General features: G+C 27.0%; 1 protein-coding gene across 1 annotated transcript in view; it reads left to right on the top strand.

Moving 5' to 3' along the window:
- LOC129975706 (E3 ubiquitin-protein ligase SH3RF3-like) overlaps window positions 1-16105 on the top strand; it is a 31198-nt gene extending 15093 nt beyond the window's left edge. The window contains exons 9-15 of the mRNA XM_056088862.1: window positions 3954-4120; window positions 4539-4706; window positions 6144-6504; window positions 8330-8752; window positions 10615-10769; window positions 12664-12798; window positions 13401-16105. Of these exons, the coding sequence (XP_055944837.1) occupies window positions 3954-4120; window positions 4539-4706; window positions 6144-6504; window positions 8330-8752; window positions 10615-10769; window positions 12664-12798; window positions 13401-13569 (1578 nt within the window). The 3' untranslated portion in view covers window positions 13570-16105. The remainder of the gene's footprint in view (window positions 1-3953; window positions 4121-4538; window positions 4707-6143; window positions 6505-8329; window positions 8753-10614; window positions 10770-12663; window positions 12799-13400) is intronic.
- Window positions 16106-18276: the final 2171 nt, after the last annotated feature.

Raw genomic sequence — 18276 nt, 5'->3', positions numbered from 1 at the left:
TTCATTTATTGATGCACATGTAAATTTTTCGTTTCGTTTATTGAAATATTTTTTTATTTATGTACGCAAGAGAATTTCACTATGAAATTTCTCTATGTAAATAGTGATATTATACAATTAGAAGAAGGTGTCCGGAATGCATTTAGGTGGAATTGGATTGAACGGAGAGATGGTAATGGGGATACCATCGGCACATGGTGCAAGAAAATAAATGTTGCTGGACAAGCATATTGTGTTTTTTGTAACTCACTGCTGAAGTATGGTGGGGAAGGATTCAAGGCTTTCACAAATCATTCTAAAACTGTGAAGCACATAAAATATTCAAAGTGCATTAGACATTCAATGACTTTAAGTAATTATGCTAATTCAAAAAATACTGGAGACTGATGCTCGGCCATTGGATATAGTGACAAGAAAAGCACGCCAAGAGGTATTAATAACTTTGTTTATTGCCGAGAGTTCTCTTTCTTTCAATGTAGCTCCCAATTTAATTGAACTCTGCAAACAGTTGAGCCGCGATCAGACAGCACTAAACTCATTGGAAATGTCCAGGACTACTGCATGTTATAAGATGAAATATGGGCTCGCAAAAACTATTAAGGAAAATATCATTAAAACTTTAAAGGAGACTCCATTTTCTCTAAATTTGTATGAAAGTACTACCAATGCTCAAGAAAGTATACTGGCAATATTGGTGCAGTTTTATGACAACAATCAAAATGAAGTTGTAGTTCATCATTTTGCATCTCTAAAGATGGAATCTTGCAATTCAGAAGCTGTTTTTAAAGCAGTTGTTAATACTATTGAAGATAATAATATTCCATGGGCAAACTTAATTAGTGTATTAATGGACTCATGTAACACCAAAAGGGTGGGGAAAAAAGGGTGTTGAAACCAGACTACTGTCAAACAAAGCACCCCACTTATTAGATATTGATGGTGACACATGTCACAAAGATAATAACTGTGCAAAAAAAATTTGCTTCATGTTTTGATAGATACTTAGAAGATTTGTTTGATGACATCTATTTTGATATGAAAGGCTGCAGTAAAAGAGAAAGTTTTTTCAAAATCTGTGAATCCCTTGCCATTAAAAAACTTAAGCCCTTGAAGAGACCAAACCATAGGTGGGTGTACATTTTATGTGTTTTAGAAAGAATCAAAGATCTGTGGGATGCTCTTATTGCATTTTATTTTCACTACTTGGATAAAACTGATAAAGGGGATTATTTTTCTTATGTTGAAACTGTATACAATAAAAGAAATATTTCTGCAGCTCAGAAAAAAATTGTTGAAGGGGTGTATTCTTGCTTGCATTCCCAACAACTCACAAAGGATGCTTTATCTTGGAAAAAAATAATACTAAATGGGTTATTTGTTATGCAAAACAAAACTTTATTGCATATGGCATTATATTCAGCAGTATTGCAAGAGTTCAACACATATATTAAATTATTTGAAACAAAAAAACCAGTGCTTCATTTAATACATTCCAGTATTTATAAATTGATGGCAAAATTTTTCTCTTTTTTTATGAAGCCAGAAAATATAGAGTGCACATCTTATAATGATTTATTAAAGGTTGATGTCACAAATCCAGAATTCCATCTACCTAGCAAAGTAATATTTACTGGTGCAGAAGCTTCCACTCTCCTGAAGAAATTATCAAAAAATCATCCAATAGCAAAAGAATTCCAAATTTCTCTGATGAAAGCTTATACTAATACAGCACAGCATATGAAACAGAAATTACCCCTTAAAAATTCATATCTAATTAGTTTTACAGCATTAGATCCAGAGCTAAGAGGTAAAACCAGTACAATATTAGCTTTTGAAAAATTATCATCTCTTATGTCCAAAAGTAGAAGCTGAAATAAGGTTATACCAGAGTGATATTGATATCACCAAAGAAATGCTCTACACATCTGATGAAAGTGGAAATCAAGTCAAGTGTACAATTGATAAATATTGGTCTAAAGTTTTTAATTTAAAAGATGATTTCACAAATGATTATAAGTATCCTACATTGGCTAAATTGGTCAAAGCCTACCTTAGCTGCTTCCATGGCCCATTAGTGGAAAGTGCATTCAACTTAATGGATACACTTGTCACTGACTATAAAACCTCTCTTAAGATTGATTCCCTAGATGCAGTGCAGACTATTAAATATGATTTAATGGCTTCTAAAGAAACCTCATGTGAAAAATATGGCTAAAAAAATCCAATGACTGATCCAATTCACAAAGCTCTTACTGAATATGAACAGCAGTTGGAAAACATATCAAGAGGACTTAAAAACATGTATTTCAGATGAGTCACCTATAAAAGTCTCTGAAAAACCTTCTACATTAGCAGAAAAGCAAACTGCTTCTACCTCTGCATGTGCAGTTCTCGAGGAAATTTCTTCAACTGTAAATGAGGAAAATAAAAGTCAACCTTCCTGCAATTATGAAGTTCACCACAAAAGAAAGACAAGCCCACAAACATCAGAAAATAAAGAAAAGCAGCAGAAATTAGATAATTTTTTTTAAAGAATTAATTCAGGTAATTTAAAATATTTACATAAAATGTAGTAGTTTATATGTTTGAAAATTTATGGTTATTAATTTTGCAAAAAAAAGTAATTCATTGAACTTTTATAATTAGGTCATTCAGTACTTCATAATTGTAATTTTTCATTCCCCCCCCCCTCTCGAAACTCCAAAATGTCGGTAGTAAGTCCGTAAAAGTTTCAGGGGATTTTTTGGGATCCCACAAACACCCCTGTGATATCTAATCTCATTATCTTTTGCAAATTTTGTTCATGGGATGAACAAAACTATAGCTCTTTATTAGAGATTGATTATATATGTTTTGTTAATGAAAACATCCTTAAATTTTAATAGCCTTGGTGTTGGGCTTGCCATAAAATATTTGTATATTCTCTCTGAACAGAAATATGAGTGAAATTTTTAAACTAGAAAATTCTGCTAATTGTGAAAGGAAAAAATTACTGTACAGCTTTTTATCTTTCACCATTTTTTTTTTTTTTTAATTTCTTGCAATTTTTTCTCTCTTATATTGAATTGGATACTCTTATGCAATCTTTATCTCCTATACTCATAGTATTGCTCCACATTTTTATCTTAATAGGTTAATCCCATCTTTTAATATCAAAATATCTTGCTGATCTTACTGAGATATTTAGTAAAGAATATTCTTATTACTTTGAAAGATTCAAGAATGCTTGAGCAATTTTGTCAATTAATGATTTATTCTCATTCAGGTTTTAATATGATATTCATATAAGCTTTCGTATACATATATTTTCTAACAATGCCAGTAGCAGAATAATGAACACATTTTATTAAAATATTTTTTTTTCAAGCATTACTTGATAACGTTTTGAGTTTTTTCTCAATGTTTAGGAAAATAATTACTAAGTTTAGGTTGATTTATTTAGGATTACTGTATGTATATTTTACTTTTCTAATAATGTGCGATGTAACTAAATTTGAAAGAAGAATGCGATTTTATATTTTACAAATCTAGTAATTCCAAATTTTAAAAAGTTTTTCTTAAATCCAAAATTGAGAACTAATTTACTGATTGTAACTTTTACCAAAAATTAATTTTAATAACTTGGAATTCAGCAAAATAAAAATAATCTGTCGTCTACCGTCTCGTCTATCCTTTAATAAAACTTCAAAGGCTTTTTTAATTTTTTTAACCATTCTTTTCTCTGCTTATTCCTTCTTTAAATTCACACTTTTTTTTCTTTCTCCTCATTTAGGTTAATCAGTAGAGACATTTCTTCATATATGTTTTAATTTCTTATTCATATGTATTTATTTTCAAATATTTTAAGATTTTTAAATGCATTGATTATAATATATAACTATTTTGAATTGTTGTTTGCAGTTACTTAATACACTTCTGTGAAAGTTAATCCATAATGAAATCTTATATTTTAGCGAGCTGAATCAATAGGTGGTGCTCAGACTCCTACACAGGATAATCCAGAAGATAATTCTGGAATTTCTTCTCCTCTGTCTTCTGCAGACTCTACGAAGGGCAGCCATACACCAGCTCGTACTAGTTCTGCCTCACAACCACCTACTCATGTTCCTATTCCTACATTGTAAGTTGAAGAGTGATATTTTTTTTTAAATATAAAAATTTGAAGGTATTATTATTTAGAATTTCGAGTTAATTGTTTCTTCTCAACTGTTATATCATATTTATTGAATTTGTAGAGATGATAATTTATTGATACAAAATTGATTATATTATGATTAGTTATATTTGTGTTTTGCCATTTCTTTCACTTTTGATTTAAATTACCATATATAATCAAACTTCCTAGCAATCCCAACTAAATAATAAATGTTATTATCAAGCTATTTTTTAATTACCTATAGCTTGGAAATTTTATTATTAAAGGAGAACTTTTTAAATTATTCATTTTACCAGAATGCCAGTTTTTGTATAAAACATTATAAAAATTAAATTGCATTTTGTTTATATTACATGTTTCTTATGAGTTTTTTAATTTTTAGCTACTTGGCTTTGTACACATACAGACCTTTAAAAGAGGATGAATTAGAACTCCGCAAAGGTGAATTGTATACAGTAAGTGAAAAATGCCAAGATGGATGGTTCAAAGGAACATCACTTCGAACTGGACTTAGTGGCGTTTTTCCTGGAAATTATGTTCAGATTGCAAAGTAATAATCTTTTATATTCAACAATCCATCTAAAATGAAAAATGTATATGTTATTAAGTATAATTGTATATGCATAAAATTTGAGATAAATTGTTCATAAGAATTAAAATGCATGTGAAAGATATTTTATGTTGTAGAGGATTTTAATATTATGAGTGGAATATAACAGTAACCTTAACATTTAAGTTGTGTCCACTGTATAAATATCATTCCTTTGAAATACAAAAAGTAATAATTGTCATTTTCTTTTTTATAAATCTTTGCTAAAATATTGGGTGTGTACAATTATACAATTTTTATATTTTTATGCTACAGCATGCAATTCTGGTGCTGATGCAAAAAGCGCTAATTAGTTATTGAATTGTTTTAAAATTTTTAGCAATGATCATAAACTTTACTGCTAAAATAATGTTACTTATATTGCAAAGAGTAGTTTTAATGTTTTCTAGAATTTTGACGCAGTTTTAGAAGTGAAGTATTTTATTAAAATTGCCAATATTTTTTGAATGTTAGAAATTAATATGCTGTTTTAATAGTTTTTTTAAGTGTTCATTCCATTGTAAAAAATTTTTTCATTTCATATTAAATAACTCATAAAACTATTTTTAATAACGTGTATTGTATGCATACAGTGATTCTGAGTAGGGAGAAAACAAGGAAACTAATATAATTATCAGCCGTGAGTTCAGAGAAATATTGCAAGTTTGGCTAGGAAAATTTTTTTCATCGTTACTGTAGCCATTCTATATTTGCCAATTACTAAATATTAGGACATGAAAGTTTTCAGGGGATCAGTTTTCAGTAATAGAGTGTAGGCCAGTGTGTCACACAGCAATCTCTGTAATTCAAATTTGTCCACTATAAATACTAGAAAAAACTAGATGAGGGAAGATTTTTTTAAAGAAATTTCCATTGCCGCACAAAATAAATTTATTTGTAGATATAATACTTAAATTTTTTTAGCTCTTCTTTATAAATGTGCAATTATTTTTTAATTTGAAATTTATATCAGTTATAGAAAGTTTTGCAAAAATGTATGCATATTTTATACACACACAAACACATTTTAAACTTTTGATCCATTCATGAATTAATGTTTCCCATCCTCACTGTCTAAAATAAATGCACCCAATACCATGATATAGAATTATTAGTTAGTGAAAAAATTCCTCTTCTTTTGGCAAAAAGATAATAGTATTATGTTGCTAAACTTCTGGAAATATATTATTGTAATTTATTTGCATTTTTTACTTCATTTTCAGCTCCATGAAATCTTTGAATTCTATATCTCAATGTTACTGATGTATAAATAAAATATATTTTATATCTCCTGTTACAATTTATTTTTATGATTACAAGTTTAAGTTATTCTTCTCTTCTGCATTATATTATTTGTATTTTAATTTCACACTTTAAAAAAAAACGTCTTCTTTACAGATCAGCAGTATTGCAACCACATATTGGTGTATCAGTTGCAGGCCGTACATCTCCTGCTGCATCTACTACTTCTCCTCCACCTTCAAGTGGAGTTCAGGTTCAACAAAGAACAAGTTTCTCGGGTGTTACAACTGAGAATCCACATGTATTTCATCCTATTTCAACTCAAGGCGTGATATACACTAATAGTCCTATTACAATATGTGGCAGAGTGCCAGCTACATCAACATCGCCCGTTTCACCTGCTCATCCTGCAGTGCTGGAGTGGGCTCATAGTATTGCTGTGGCTGCACCTCTGCAAAGGTTGCAGAGGCCTGTCAGCTCTGTTGGAGCATTTTCACCAGCTATTTATAAATCTGAGGTAAATCACTACCAGATGTACAATTTGTTTGAGGGTAATTTAAAATGGGGATAAAAGCAGGAGTAAAATTTGTATAGTATCTAAGTTTGTGTAATTAGCTATGCAAAACAGAACCAACTGCTGCATTTGTGCAATATACTGTTAACATTGTGATAATTAATTCTGAAATCTGCACCTTTTTTTTATTTTAATATCTTATAAAGATAATTGTGTAAAGAAATGCAGTATGGAATAGGATTTCAGTTGCATCAGAAGCCAATTCTGGTTGAAGAAAGATTTTTGTTTATCTGCTTGCTATTGAATTGACACAACGTTTAAAAGCAGATAAAAGGTATTATAAATAAATGTTGTGGAACATTTAAGGATTAAAAATGAGAAAAATATTTCCTGGGGTCATCTATTTGCCAGACAGTCCTTTAATGAAGATAACTGGTCTTTCAGAACAAAAAAAAGGATGAAATTGAAAATTGATCTAGGATAATTTAGTATTATTTGTAAGTTATGCCAAAATCATGATAGAAATGAAAGCTCCTTGAATTTCTATTTTATACTATTGATTATAAAACGTTTCTTGTGTGCAGGGACTGGTAGTGACAATTTTTGTTAAATCAATCAATTTATCAACAACAAAAAATCGTTAGTTGCTTAAAGTATTTTTTTTTTAATAATTTTTCCAAATATTCATTTCAGATTGAGTTTTTCTTCATTTTTATATATTAAAATAATGGTAATCTTCAAGATATTTTTATTATTTTCACATTATTACTTCTTACAAATGCTGGTATTGATTATCTTCAGATCAGATTGTTAGATCTAGAGCTACCAAACTTGGCACATGTATACTTTTGAAGTATTGGAATGTGCACTTGGAAGCATTTTGATTACTTAAACATTATTAATTTTACATTTTTTCGCCCCAACTTTCATTAATATTATTGCACAAAATTGATTTTTACAACTTGTTATTGTTTTTACTGTTAAAGTTTTTTTTAAAAAAAATGTCTATCTAATGATATTGTCATGCAAATTTTTTTATGAATTTTGGCAAATTTTTAGAAATATTTTTTGCATGACTTTAAAGAATAGATTATTGTGGATGAAAATAATACTATTTTAATTATTTCATGAAACAGTGATTATCATGTGAATTTTTCCCATTGTTAAAAGCTGAAGAAGAAGGATCTGTTTTTAGTATCTCTGTAGTCTACATGTGGAGTATATGTAAAATTTTCAGAAACATGAAAATTAAAACATTGATAAATCAGATAGTTATGTTTTTAATAAAATATGATGTTATAAGACTGAACTCCATATTAATATATTATGTGCACAATGAACAGAGTAGGTGATAGGCTATTAAAATAACACTGTTTTACTGTCAGTAATGGCTCTTTTTTTTTTTTTTTTTTTTTTTACTTTTTTAAACATTTTTCATGGTGCAATCATAAGCAAGAATTTATATTTAGGAGATTTAAAGATTAATACAACTAATTACCTAGTGAACCAGCTGGCCACCAAACTCAACTTTTATATTTTATAGTTCCTTTGAATATTTATATTTAATTAAACTAATGCCTAATCAATAATTATTGTGTAATCATAATTATTATATTAATAGATTTTGCACTCATTTATTTTTGGTCAGTTTTCAATCAGAAATAATCTGGTTTTGAGTGAAGTTTATATAAATTCATGCATAAGAAAGAATTGTTTCTAAATGCCGTAATGTTATTAAAATTCTACTTTTAGTTATCAGATTGAAGTTGTTTCTTATAAAATTAGATCTTATTGAATTTTTTTATTTATATTTGTTATTATTATTTAGATCAGCTCAAAACAAAATGGATTCCCTTGTGGTCAGTCACGATCACTTGCCATGGCACCATGGACTTCTCTATGTGCAATAGACTTTAATTCATCACCATCATCATCACAAGTAGTCACTGACTTTCCTGTGAGGACAACCAGTGCTTCTCCAACAAGAATGCTTTCTTATCAAGCATCTCCAAATACATCTGTGGGAAGTCATAGTCAAAGCATTAGCAGTGCAGCCTCTGAGAGTGGGCCCTCTCAGCCTAGGTACAGTATCTCTCAGCCATCGACACCTTTGATGATGCCTCATTCTGTACCTCCAAACACAAATCCATTTGTGACTCCTGACAGAGTAGGATGCTCACCTCCAGTTGTCACTAGTGGATCGGCTTGTTCCATGTCTGTCCAGACAACTTCACAAACACGGGTTGAAAAGGTAACAATATATATATTTTCACATATTTCTGGAATTTTAATTTTTTTTTTTTTTTACACACAACAATATTATGGTTATATTATTTTCATTATGCTTCTAAGAAAGGAGTTCAAATTATTAATAATATTTTTTGATTATTTGAATTTTATTAAGTTAAAATGCTGTGTAAGATTAGGGTCAATATTGTTTGATACTGCAAGGAACAATCAATAAACATATCAAAAATGCAGCCACTAGATTGATTGTAAAATTTATATCATTTAACGTCAAAGAAACTTTCAATGGCCAGCTCTTTCTAATTTTTCAGCACAATAACTTCATCATATTTAATATGGATTTTTTTTAAAAGGCTAATATTTTTTGATCTTTTATATATATATATATATATATATATAACATAAGGAAGTTTTTATTCAAGCTTATGCTGATAGCCTAGCATTAGTCACAATAGAGAATTTCAGAAGAAATCAAAGCCAATATAAACTCATTTTATCAACGAACCTAATTATCGAATCATTTGATATTTATATCAAATATTTTAGTAAATTTGTAAATGATAATTAAACTGAAACCAAATATTTAATACTAACAACTTATAAATAAAAATAATTGATAATTACCACCAAAAAATTTAGAAAACAGTTAATTAACATGGTCACAATATACTCAATCACATTTTATAAAGGTTTATGATTTATCTACAAATAAAAAAAAACTAAAAACAAACAAATAAAAAATTTACAATCCCATCTGTTTATGCTTTAAGTTGTTTTTACTCATATATCAAATATATCCACGAAATTTTAACAAAATTTCATTTTCACAACTTCATTTGATTATGCTGTCAATTCTTGTTATCTTATTTTAAATCTGACATGATATGCTTATGCTGTTATAATCTTATAGTTTTAATTTTTATTTAACACTTTGAGTAGCTAAACATAATTTTTCTGTTTTTTCAATATCAGTTCAAAAGCATATATTTCATATTTATGTGTATATTTCCTTAAGCATTCGTAAATAGTTTTCTAAAGATGAAATTTTAAAAGTTTAAAATTTCAGAGATTTGAATAAGCACAAAAAAAAAATGGTTTATTTACTGTAAAAGCTAATATTTCTAACCTGGAAACTATAAGAACAAAATAATAAGACAGTCAAAAAAATTAATGATACTAATTCACAGTCTCTCTCTCTCTCTCTCTCTCTCTCTTTTTTATATCAAATATTATTAGAACAGCCATCTATTTACTAAAAGTCACATATTTTTTTTTTTTTCCTGTAGGGGGAAACTAACTTAAAAACTTGATAAATAAACAATGTTCTTAATATCTTTTGTAAGAAAAATATTGTATTATTATATTGACATTACAAGAAATGATTATTCTTAAGAAAAATATTTAGAATACTCTGTTCAATTTCAAATTCGATTGCCAGACTTTATAGACAATTTAGCCCAGAGACTTGCCACTTTTCAGTTTCCTGAAAGTCTCATTTAGAAGTTTACCATATCATATTATTTTATTTTATTTCCAAAAAAGTTTTACATTTAAAATTTTTATTATATGAATTTTAATAGGTAAAATACATAGTGCCAAATTTTAATTTTTAAAATTAATTAGTAATTTGATATGCTCTTCTATAGAACATTAACTGCTATCCATATATTAATTCCTTGTATTCCTTTTTCGTGAAATAGATAATATTTAATTTATCATAATTAAACCAGAAAGTAGCAGATTAATAATGAGCTATTATATAGTTTATAACAGCAAAGACAAAATATGATAATTAATATATTGTACTTTTATTTATCATACTCAGCTGTAAACATTTTATTTATTAATATAAATTGATCTTGTTAGCACAAGGAAAAGAAGGAAAAAGAAATTGTTAGCCTGATGAAAAGATTAACAAAAAGGAAGTCAAAATCTCCACCGCCTTCCGACTATTCATGTGATAATCCATCATTTGTTGATGGGACATCTTCTCAGCAATCTCTGTCTGCAGTTCATGTAAGGTAAGAATGTTTTGTATGAAAGAACTGTGAACAAAGAATTGAAGTTTATGAAACAATTTCTTCTTTTCTAGGAAATGGGGAGGAGATTAAGAGCAAAAATATGTGACTTATGCTTTTACAATTTGCTGATTACAATGAAAAGAAAATAATCTATAAATAAGAGTGAAATGTATTTTGATGTGACTAATTTTAAAACTAGGCTTTTAACATATCTATCTTGGCAGTAAAAGACTCTGCCCTTTTGCGTGTTTGAATGAAAGCTGGTGTAGTAGATTCGTAGCAATATACAGACATCAGGCTCAACACATTTCTGTAGATTTCAGTATTTTTGGAATCAAATTATATCATTCATAAGATCAATTAATTTTCTTTTTATGAAATAATTTTATAATATTTTTAACATCTCAAGTGCTTCTTGTATAAAGTTGTTCATGTTATTGTTCATATCCTTCTGCAATCATTTTAAAGATAAATTTTAAAAAATTGAGTACTGTTCTTTTCAGAAATATGTGTCTCTTACTTTTTGATAATTTACTTAGGGATCATGTAAAATATGAGTTATTGGGCCAGTCTTATGATTGTAGCTATTCCAGAATGATTTACTTCTTAGCTTTGCAAGACGAAATTTATGCTTTCCATCCCAGCCATGTTAAATCTTATTTGTTGTGCTTATATAAAAATCAAATACAAAATTTTTGGTCATGTTATCCTACTGTTGATATTTTTAGAAATGAAGTATTTATCTAAATAAATTGGTAATTTATTTTTATAAAATCTGACTATATTCTTTGATATTGGTAGTTTTATCATTTTTATGATAATTTTTGTTTTTGTCAAAACTAAAAAGACATAATTTATTTTATAATAGAAGACATAAATGCATATACAAAAAATATTAAAATTAAAAAAATATATACATTTTAAAATTAATTTTATAAAGATTTTTTCAATAAAGATTACACATTATTATAAAGTAGAAAAAATCCTATGCTTAGAAATTATACAGGTTTATATATCCATAAACCTGCATGATTTTTAAACAATTATAAATAACTTCTAAGCAATAAACAGAGGCTCTTTTTTTTTTTTTTTTTTTTTTTTTTTTCCTTTCTTTCTTTTGTCTAATTGTTGCAGCAATTTCTCACTATACATCCTGTTAATTCATGCTCTAAAGCCAAAGAGTTGAGCTGACTCTCCTAGGTGATGAATATAAAATTAATTTAGAAAAATATATTAAGATTGGAAAAATTTGTATAGACTTGAAATTAGTGTTGCTGAAATCTTTTTTGAGTTTTCAGATGGCATAAAATTAGTGTTTGTGCGATTCTGTTTTCAGAAGATATTGTAGGAAAATGCCAAAATATTGCTTTAATTAACTCGTATTTTAATTATTGTCTGGAAGTTCATATTGATCTTATTCTTGTTTTGAAGAGCACAAGCTAAATTTCACTAAGATGGATAAAACTGTATATTTGTATAAAAAGCACATATGCTATAAATATATACTTGCACACAAATATATAAATAATATAGAGATATATGTTTAAAATCATCTAATGAAGGAATTCCGACAGATAGAAAATAAACATTTGCTCAATCTGAACAATAAGCAAGGAACTATGCACTTCAGTTCTGGCTACGGATTAAATTATGAAAAGTGTGAAACTGTTCCAAAAGAATACAAATGATTCACAATGAATAAATTGTAACTATTTAAAAATATTAGTAAACTAACTTTATCTAAATCCCATTATCCTATTGAAGTCAATGATAATTCAAGCATATGCATCAAATAGAAGATGAAATCACATTAAAATAAAATAAATATTATAGATACTTTTTAAAAACTACACAAATCTGTTGTAAGGTCTTAATTTTATATATATATATATAGATCAACATCATGCCCAAGTGAGGCATTAGGCAGCCAAGTCAACCATAAGAAAACAGGATCTCTTGATGGCTCAAATGGTGAAGTTCCCAAATCGTCGTCACGGCCGAAGCAACCTGCACCTCTAGTTCGTGAAAGGTACCACTGTATTTTTTTAATTTTACTTGAATACTACAGATCATCTTTTTTTTTTTATGAATTAAATCATTATTTATTAGCTGTATATGTTATATAAGCTTTTCCCGCTTTTAAAGAATTTTGCTAAAAGTTATATTGATGCATGTTTTACTTTTTGCTAATATACAAAATTGTTTTCCACAATATCTTATAAACATTTTTTTTTAAAGTGCCTAGTAATTTATTGAATAAAAGATTTCTCTGAAATTTAGTCATGAGAAATTGAATTGTAGAAAAATGTATTCAGTTTGTCTTTTTTTTTCTTTTTTTTTAATGTTTTGTATTCATTTTTTTTAAGTATATATTATGTATGTTCTTGTGATAATTTCTAAAAGTATATATCTTTTTCTGTGAGAGTAATTACATTATGTTCCCACCCCGTATTTAGCCATTAAATTTTTAACATCAGGGGGAAAAAAACACATTTTTTTCCTTATTGATATTAATGTAGCAAGAATGTTATGCATAATTATTCGTAGAAATAAGATGCTTAGATAGCTGTGTAATAGTATCAGATAGATTTTTTGTTAACGTAATTATTGATTATATTACTTCTTTTGTAGATTCCGCTGCATTGTGCCTTACCCTCCAAACAGTGACTATGAACTAGAATTAAAAGTTGGTGACGTTGTATATGTTCACAAAAAACGGGAAGATGGCTGGTATAAGGGTACTTTGCAGAGAACTGGGAAGACAGGACTTTTCCCTTCTAGTTTTGTTGAAGGTTTTTGATGTAGTTGCGTCTTATGTGAAATCTTAGACCACATCAGAAGCTCCAATTGATGTTGCAAACAGTGCACATTCTAGCCGAAAGGTGTGTGTTGCCTTATGTGCTTGACATGCAAGATATGAGATGGAATTCTAGAATCTCATGTGATGTAATTTATTTATAAGTTTTTATGGCTGGAATTGTGCTGCCTCTTTACAGTGAAATATGAGTGGGATTGGATGTGTGACGCAAATGGCTGCAAATTAATTACAAAGTGTGATGCCAAATATTAAACTATTTGAATTGTCATTTTATTTTTATTTTGTTTTTGATACACTTTCTTTATTTATAGTTACCTGACCAAATTTTGTTAGTAATTAGTTGTGTTATAATTTCAATTTTTAAGTTAAAGAATTTTGTATTATTATTTAATTTTACATTTATTTTGAACAAAAAATATATTTGCATGATGACCTGCTGTTTTTAAGTTTGTACTTAAACTGCAATATTTGCCTTCCATCCTGTGTATTTATTTTTTACATTTTTTTATTCTCCATATTTGATAGACTCAAGATCATAGGAACATAAATTAAATTCTCTATTATATTGATTTGTGAGTGCAAATGCAGTATATTCATAAAATTTTATATAAAAAAGATACACAATATATGTCAGTCAGTCTGGTTTCTTTTTGTTAGTGTTTGATTTTATAAAATGTGAGCTACACCTATGTGAACTGTGTAGCCTTAGTTTATATCAGTAATATTTAATGTTTTGCCTAATTTTACTTCATTAAATAAACTTTTAACCATTTTTTTCTGTAACTCTTTGAGAAATCTTTAGTCATAAAATCCACCTATAGATTTTATTGTATGTGTTTCTGTTTGCAAAGTATTTAAAAAATATTTTGGCATTTTGTTATAATTTTTAACTATTTTTGAACTTGGTCCAGTTTTTTTATGTGTTTACATTTCATGTTGGGGGGAAAAGTATATTGTAACTCCTTTCTTTTATTGAAAGCATTTCTTTTGTTAAGTGTATATGAATGCCTAGAGAACAGAGTTCAAATTTAATTAAGTTTGATATTCCGACAAATAGATAGTTATTACTGTTATCTCTGTTTATTTATCATATCAGCTTTAAAAAATGGAATAGTATTCAAATAATTAATTACTGTATTTTAATGTATCTATACGTAATATAAAGCTGTTATTGCTGTCATTTTTTTTTCTACTTGCCTATGTTTTTATTTTTTTCCTCATTATTTAGACAGTATATGCATATAATATTCACTCTGGGATATCTCATCTTGAGTATTTTCTTTTCCACATCTGCGTTGCAAACATTTGCTACTAATCACCACTGCCACTTTCTAATGTTTGTTCTTTATTCTAAATAGCTTCCTTGAAATTGGACATTTCTGAGGAGTTAGAGTAACCAAAAAAGAGGAGGGGGGGGGTATAATTGATGTATATTTATTGTATATAAATCTTAAGGAATGTTTCCCTTTTATAGTTTATTATAAATGCTTATATCTTTCCTATTTGAGTGTTGTTATAGTTTCTTATGAAATAAAATATTTGAATTTTTTATTGGGTTGGTAATATTAATTTTTTTTTTCTTTTCAAAATTTATTCATTGTTTGTCATGTGTGTATATTCTCTGTTACTCTGAAACTTGATTCCAATCATTAAAAATTAATTTGTACAGGTTCTTAGTATATTCTTGTTTCATATGATGGATTGTCAGTTCCAGTAGGATTTCAATTCTTAAGTTTTTTAAGCTTTGATTGTTTTAACAAATACCATCTTAGAAAGCATATATTATCACCCTTTTTTTGAACGAATGTAATAAAATGAGTTATTTTTGTTTGATACAACATTCACTAACTTTTTTAAAATTAATATTAGTGAAAAATAATATTGCTGTAGAATTGTTAATGTATTAACAAATCATTGTAGTTGAACTTTTTACTTGGTTCTATTAGTATTATTAATTTTTTTTTTGTAAAGTACTATCAACTTTGTCTTATTCTTATTAAATTATTCTGTATTTTTAATTGTATCTAACTAATAAAATCCACAAGCTGAAACTCTTGATGTTTTGCCATAAGCTTATAGTGTTACTTGAAAATTAGTATTTTTCTATTGCTGTTATCTTTTAAAGCCATCAGTTAGCTCTATTAGCCTTTAGATGGACAAACTAATAATGTTGATACAGCAGTGAAAAGAATTTCCCTGAAATATGTATCATGCATTTTCTAATCACAACATTTGATTATAAATGGAAAGTTTTCATATATTTTAATATGTGATCTGCTCAAAATGTTTCATTTTAAAATGCAAAAGAAGTAGTAGAGATCTTAAATGATCAATTCCAAATGTAACTATTACCAGATTTTTTAATTAAAATTTAATTCTTTTATTTCCCTATGACATATTGTTTTTAGTTAAACTGTAGAATTATTTACTTGACTTCTTAATTTTTAGATATGATAATCTCACATGGTTTTTATCTGTTACAAATAGGCCAGTGGTTCACAAATTCCTGCTTGAATTCTTGATAAAACCATATTTATATATATATATATATATATATATATATATATATATATATATATATATATATATATATATATATATATATATATAATATTCTAATATGTGTTTTTTGCTAAATGGTCAATAATTTGCATATGGCTCACATAAAAATAATTATAGTTATCTTTCATTTATATAAAAATTTAATAAACAAATTTCAATAAATATAATTAGTGGGGCAAGTACATTTTTCCACATTTTCTCAAATCATAAAATTAAATTGGATTCAGTTACTCTTTATGACAGCATATGCCAAAAATTTGGCTTCACAGAAATTAGAAATGGGATTAAAATTTTCTGAATAGTGTATTCATCTTTTGACTACCAAAAATCAATTAATTCTATACTGCTAAATTTTGTTTTAAGAAATTCACTATATAGCTTGGATTATTTTCTATAGCAGTAAATGCAGATAAAATTGCAAAAGTAAATCAATCTTAAATTCAATTGAAATTTTCGATAGCATTTTGAAAATATATTTTTCAATCCAAGAGATAAGCACTTTTCAAAAATGTTGTAAATTATGAAATTGAATTAAAATGTAAATGAAATTGAGAAATGTTAGTTTTCATAATACTTGTAACAGTGAAGATTCCCACAGTTCTTAGATGCATTTTTTGGGAACCACTGTATCAAATAATAGATACTTGTGATTTTGACAGCACTTCTATTGACATATTTTACTTATAATGTAGAATTTATTCTTCATTCCAATCATTCACGTTAAATTTAAAAAAACAAATATTTTGAATTTTTTATTTAATAAATAGTTAATTAAATATTTATATATGACATGCTTGTAAACTTGCCATATGTAAATCTTGTGCTTTATCATAATTATAAAAACTTCATTTTATTCAAAATTTCTTTTGAAATACTTATTTTATAACATAAAATGTAGCACTATTAAATTTATGCAAAATTCAATCAAGAGGAAGTGGTGCTGAATAGATCAGCTTCATTCTATTTAGTATGTTTGTTTGTCTCTTGTTCTACATTTTCAGAAATCACTAAAATTGTCTGAAGATATTGCATTCTATTTCTCAATTTTTGATATAGTTTCATACTCAATACATCTTTGTTAAATATAAAATCTGAAAGAAAAAAAATGGTACATTAAAATGGGAACTATAACACAGTCTTATGTAATAATGCAAGTAGAAATTGTGAAATCTAAACAAGTTTCTTTTTTCTACATCTGAAATTTTCAATTACTTGAGATTTATTGTCTAACACATTAAATAGATTAAAAATTATACAGAATTTTAAAGGAATATATATAATTTTTTTAAATATTACAGTTTATTATGGAGTATATATGTTTTGTGTTTTATTGTAGCATGGCATAGCTTTGAAGTCCCAGAAGGCAATTGCTGTGCAAATTAAATGTAAATATTTTCTGGGATATATTTTTTGTATTATGTTTCTAAATTTTTATTTGTAAAATATTTTTGTATATTGGCATGCTATTGATATCAGGAAAAGATTTATTATACTTTTATGATAAAATATTCTTTAAATAGAAGGATGTGCAATAGAAATAATGTTTGAATTAAAAAAATTTGCAGCTGCTGTTTCTGTATTGTTCAGTATATTAAGAATTAATATTTCCATTGTATATTTAAATGTATTAAAATTGATAAGTATTATTGCTATGATTTTCAGATTTTGCTATTATAATCTATTTATTTTTTTAATTATCATTATCTCAGTGATAAAGTTATTTCTTTGGAACTTACAATTCAGTCATAATAATACAATTTTATACACTCTCCTTTTTATAAAACTTCTACGGTTAAGTAGTTAAATTTTATTTTCACTTGAAATATTACACATTGCTGTTTTTGTTTTTAATACAATCTTACCTATCTCCATAAATATTTAAAATGTAGAGGAATGCTTTTTTTTATTATTATTATTTCTATTATCTATAAGAGTTTATTTCATTTTTATTGTACTCGGCTATTTTCTTAATTCTGTCATTTAAAATAATTTCCCCCACATTTTTTTTTAGAACATTGTTTTAATTTTCCCATTGAAGTTTTAAATCAGTATTTAGCGCAAGTGTTTAAAAAACAAAATTTATTATTTTTGTTTTGTATTTATTGCTATTTAAAGAGTATATCTGCT

Source organism: Argiope bruennichi, chromosome 7 (genome assembly GCF_947563725.1).
Source record: "Argiope bruennichi chromosome 7, qqArgBrue1.1, whole genome shotgun sequence".
NCBI lineage: Eukaryota > Metazoa > Arthropoda > Arachnida > Araneae > Araneidae > Argiope > Argiope bruennichi.
This window is presented reverse-complemented; position numbering and strand designations above follow the sequence as displayed.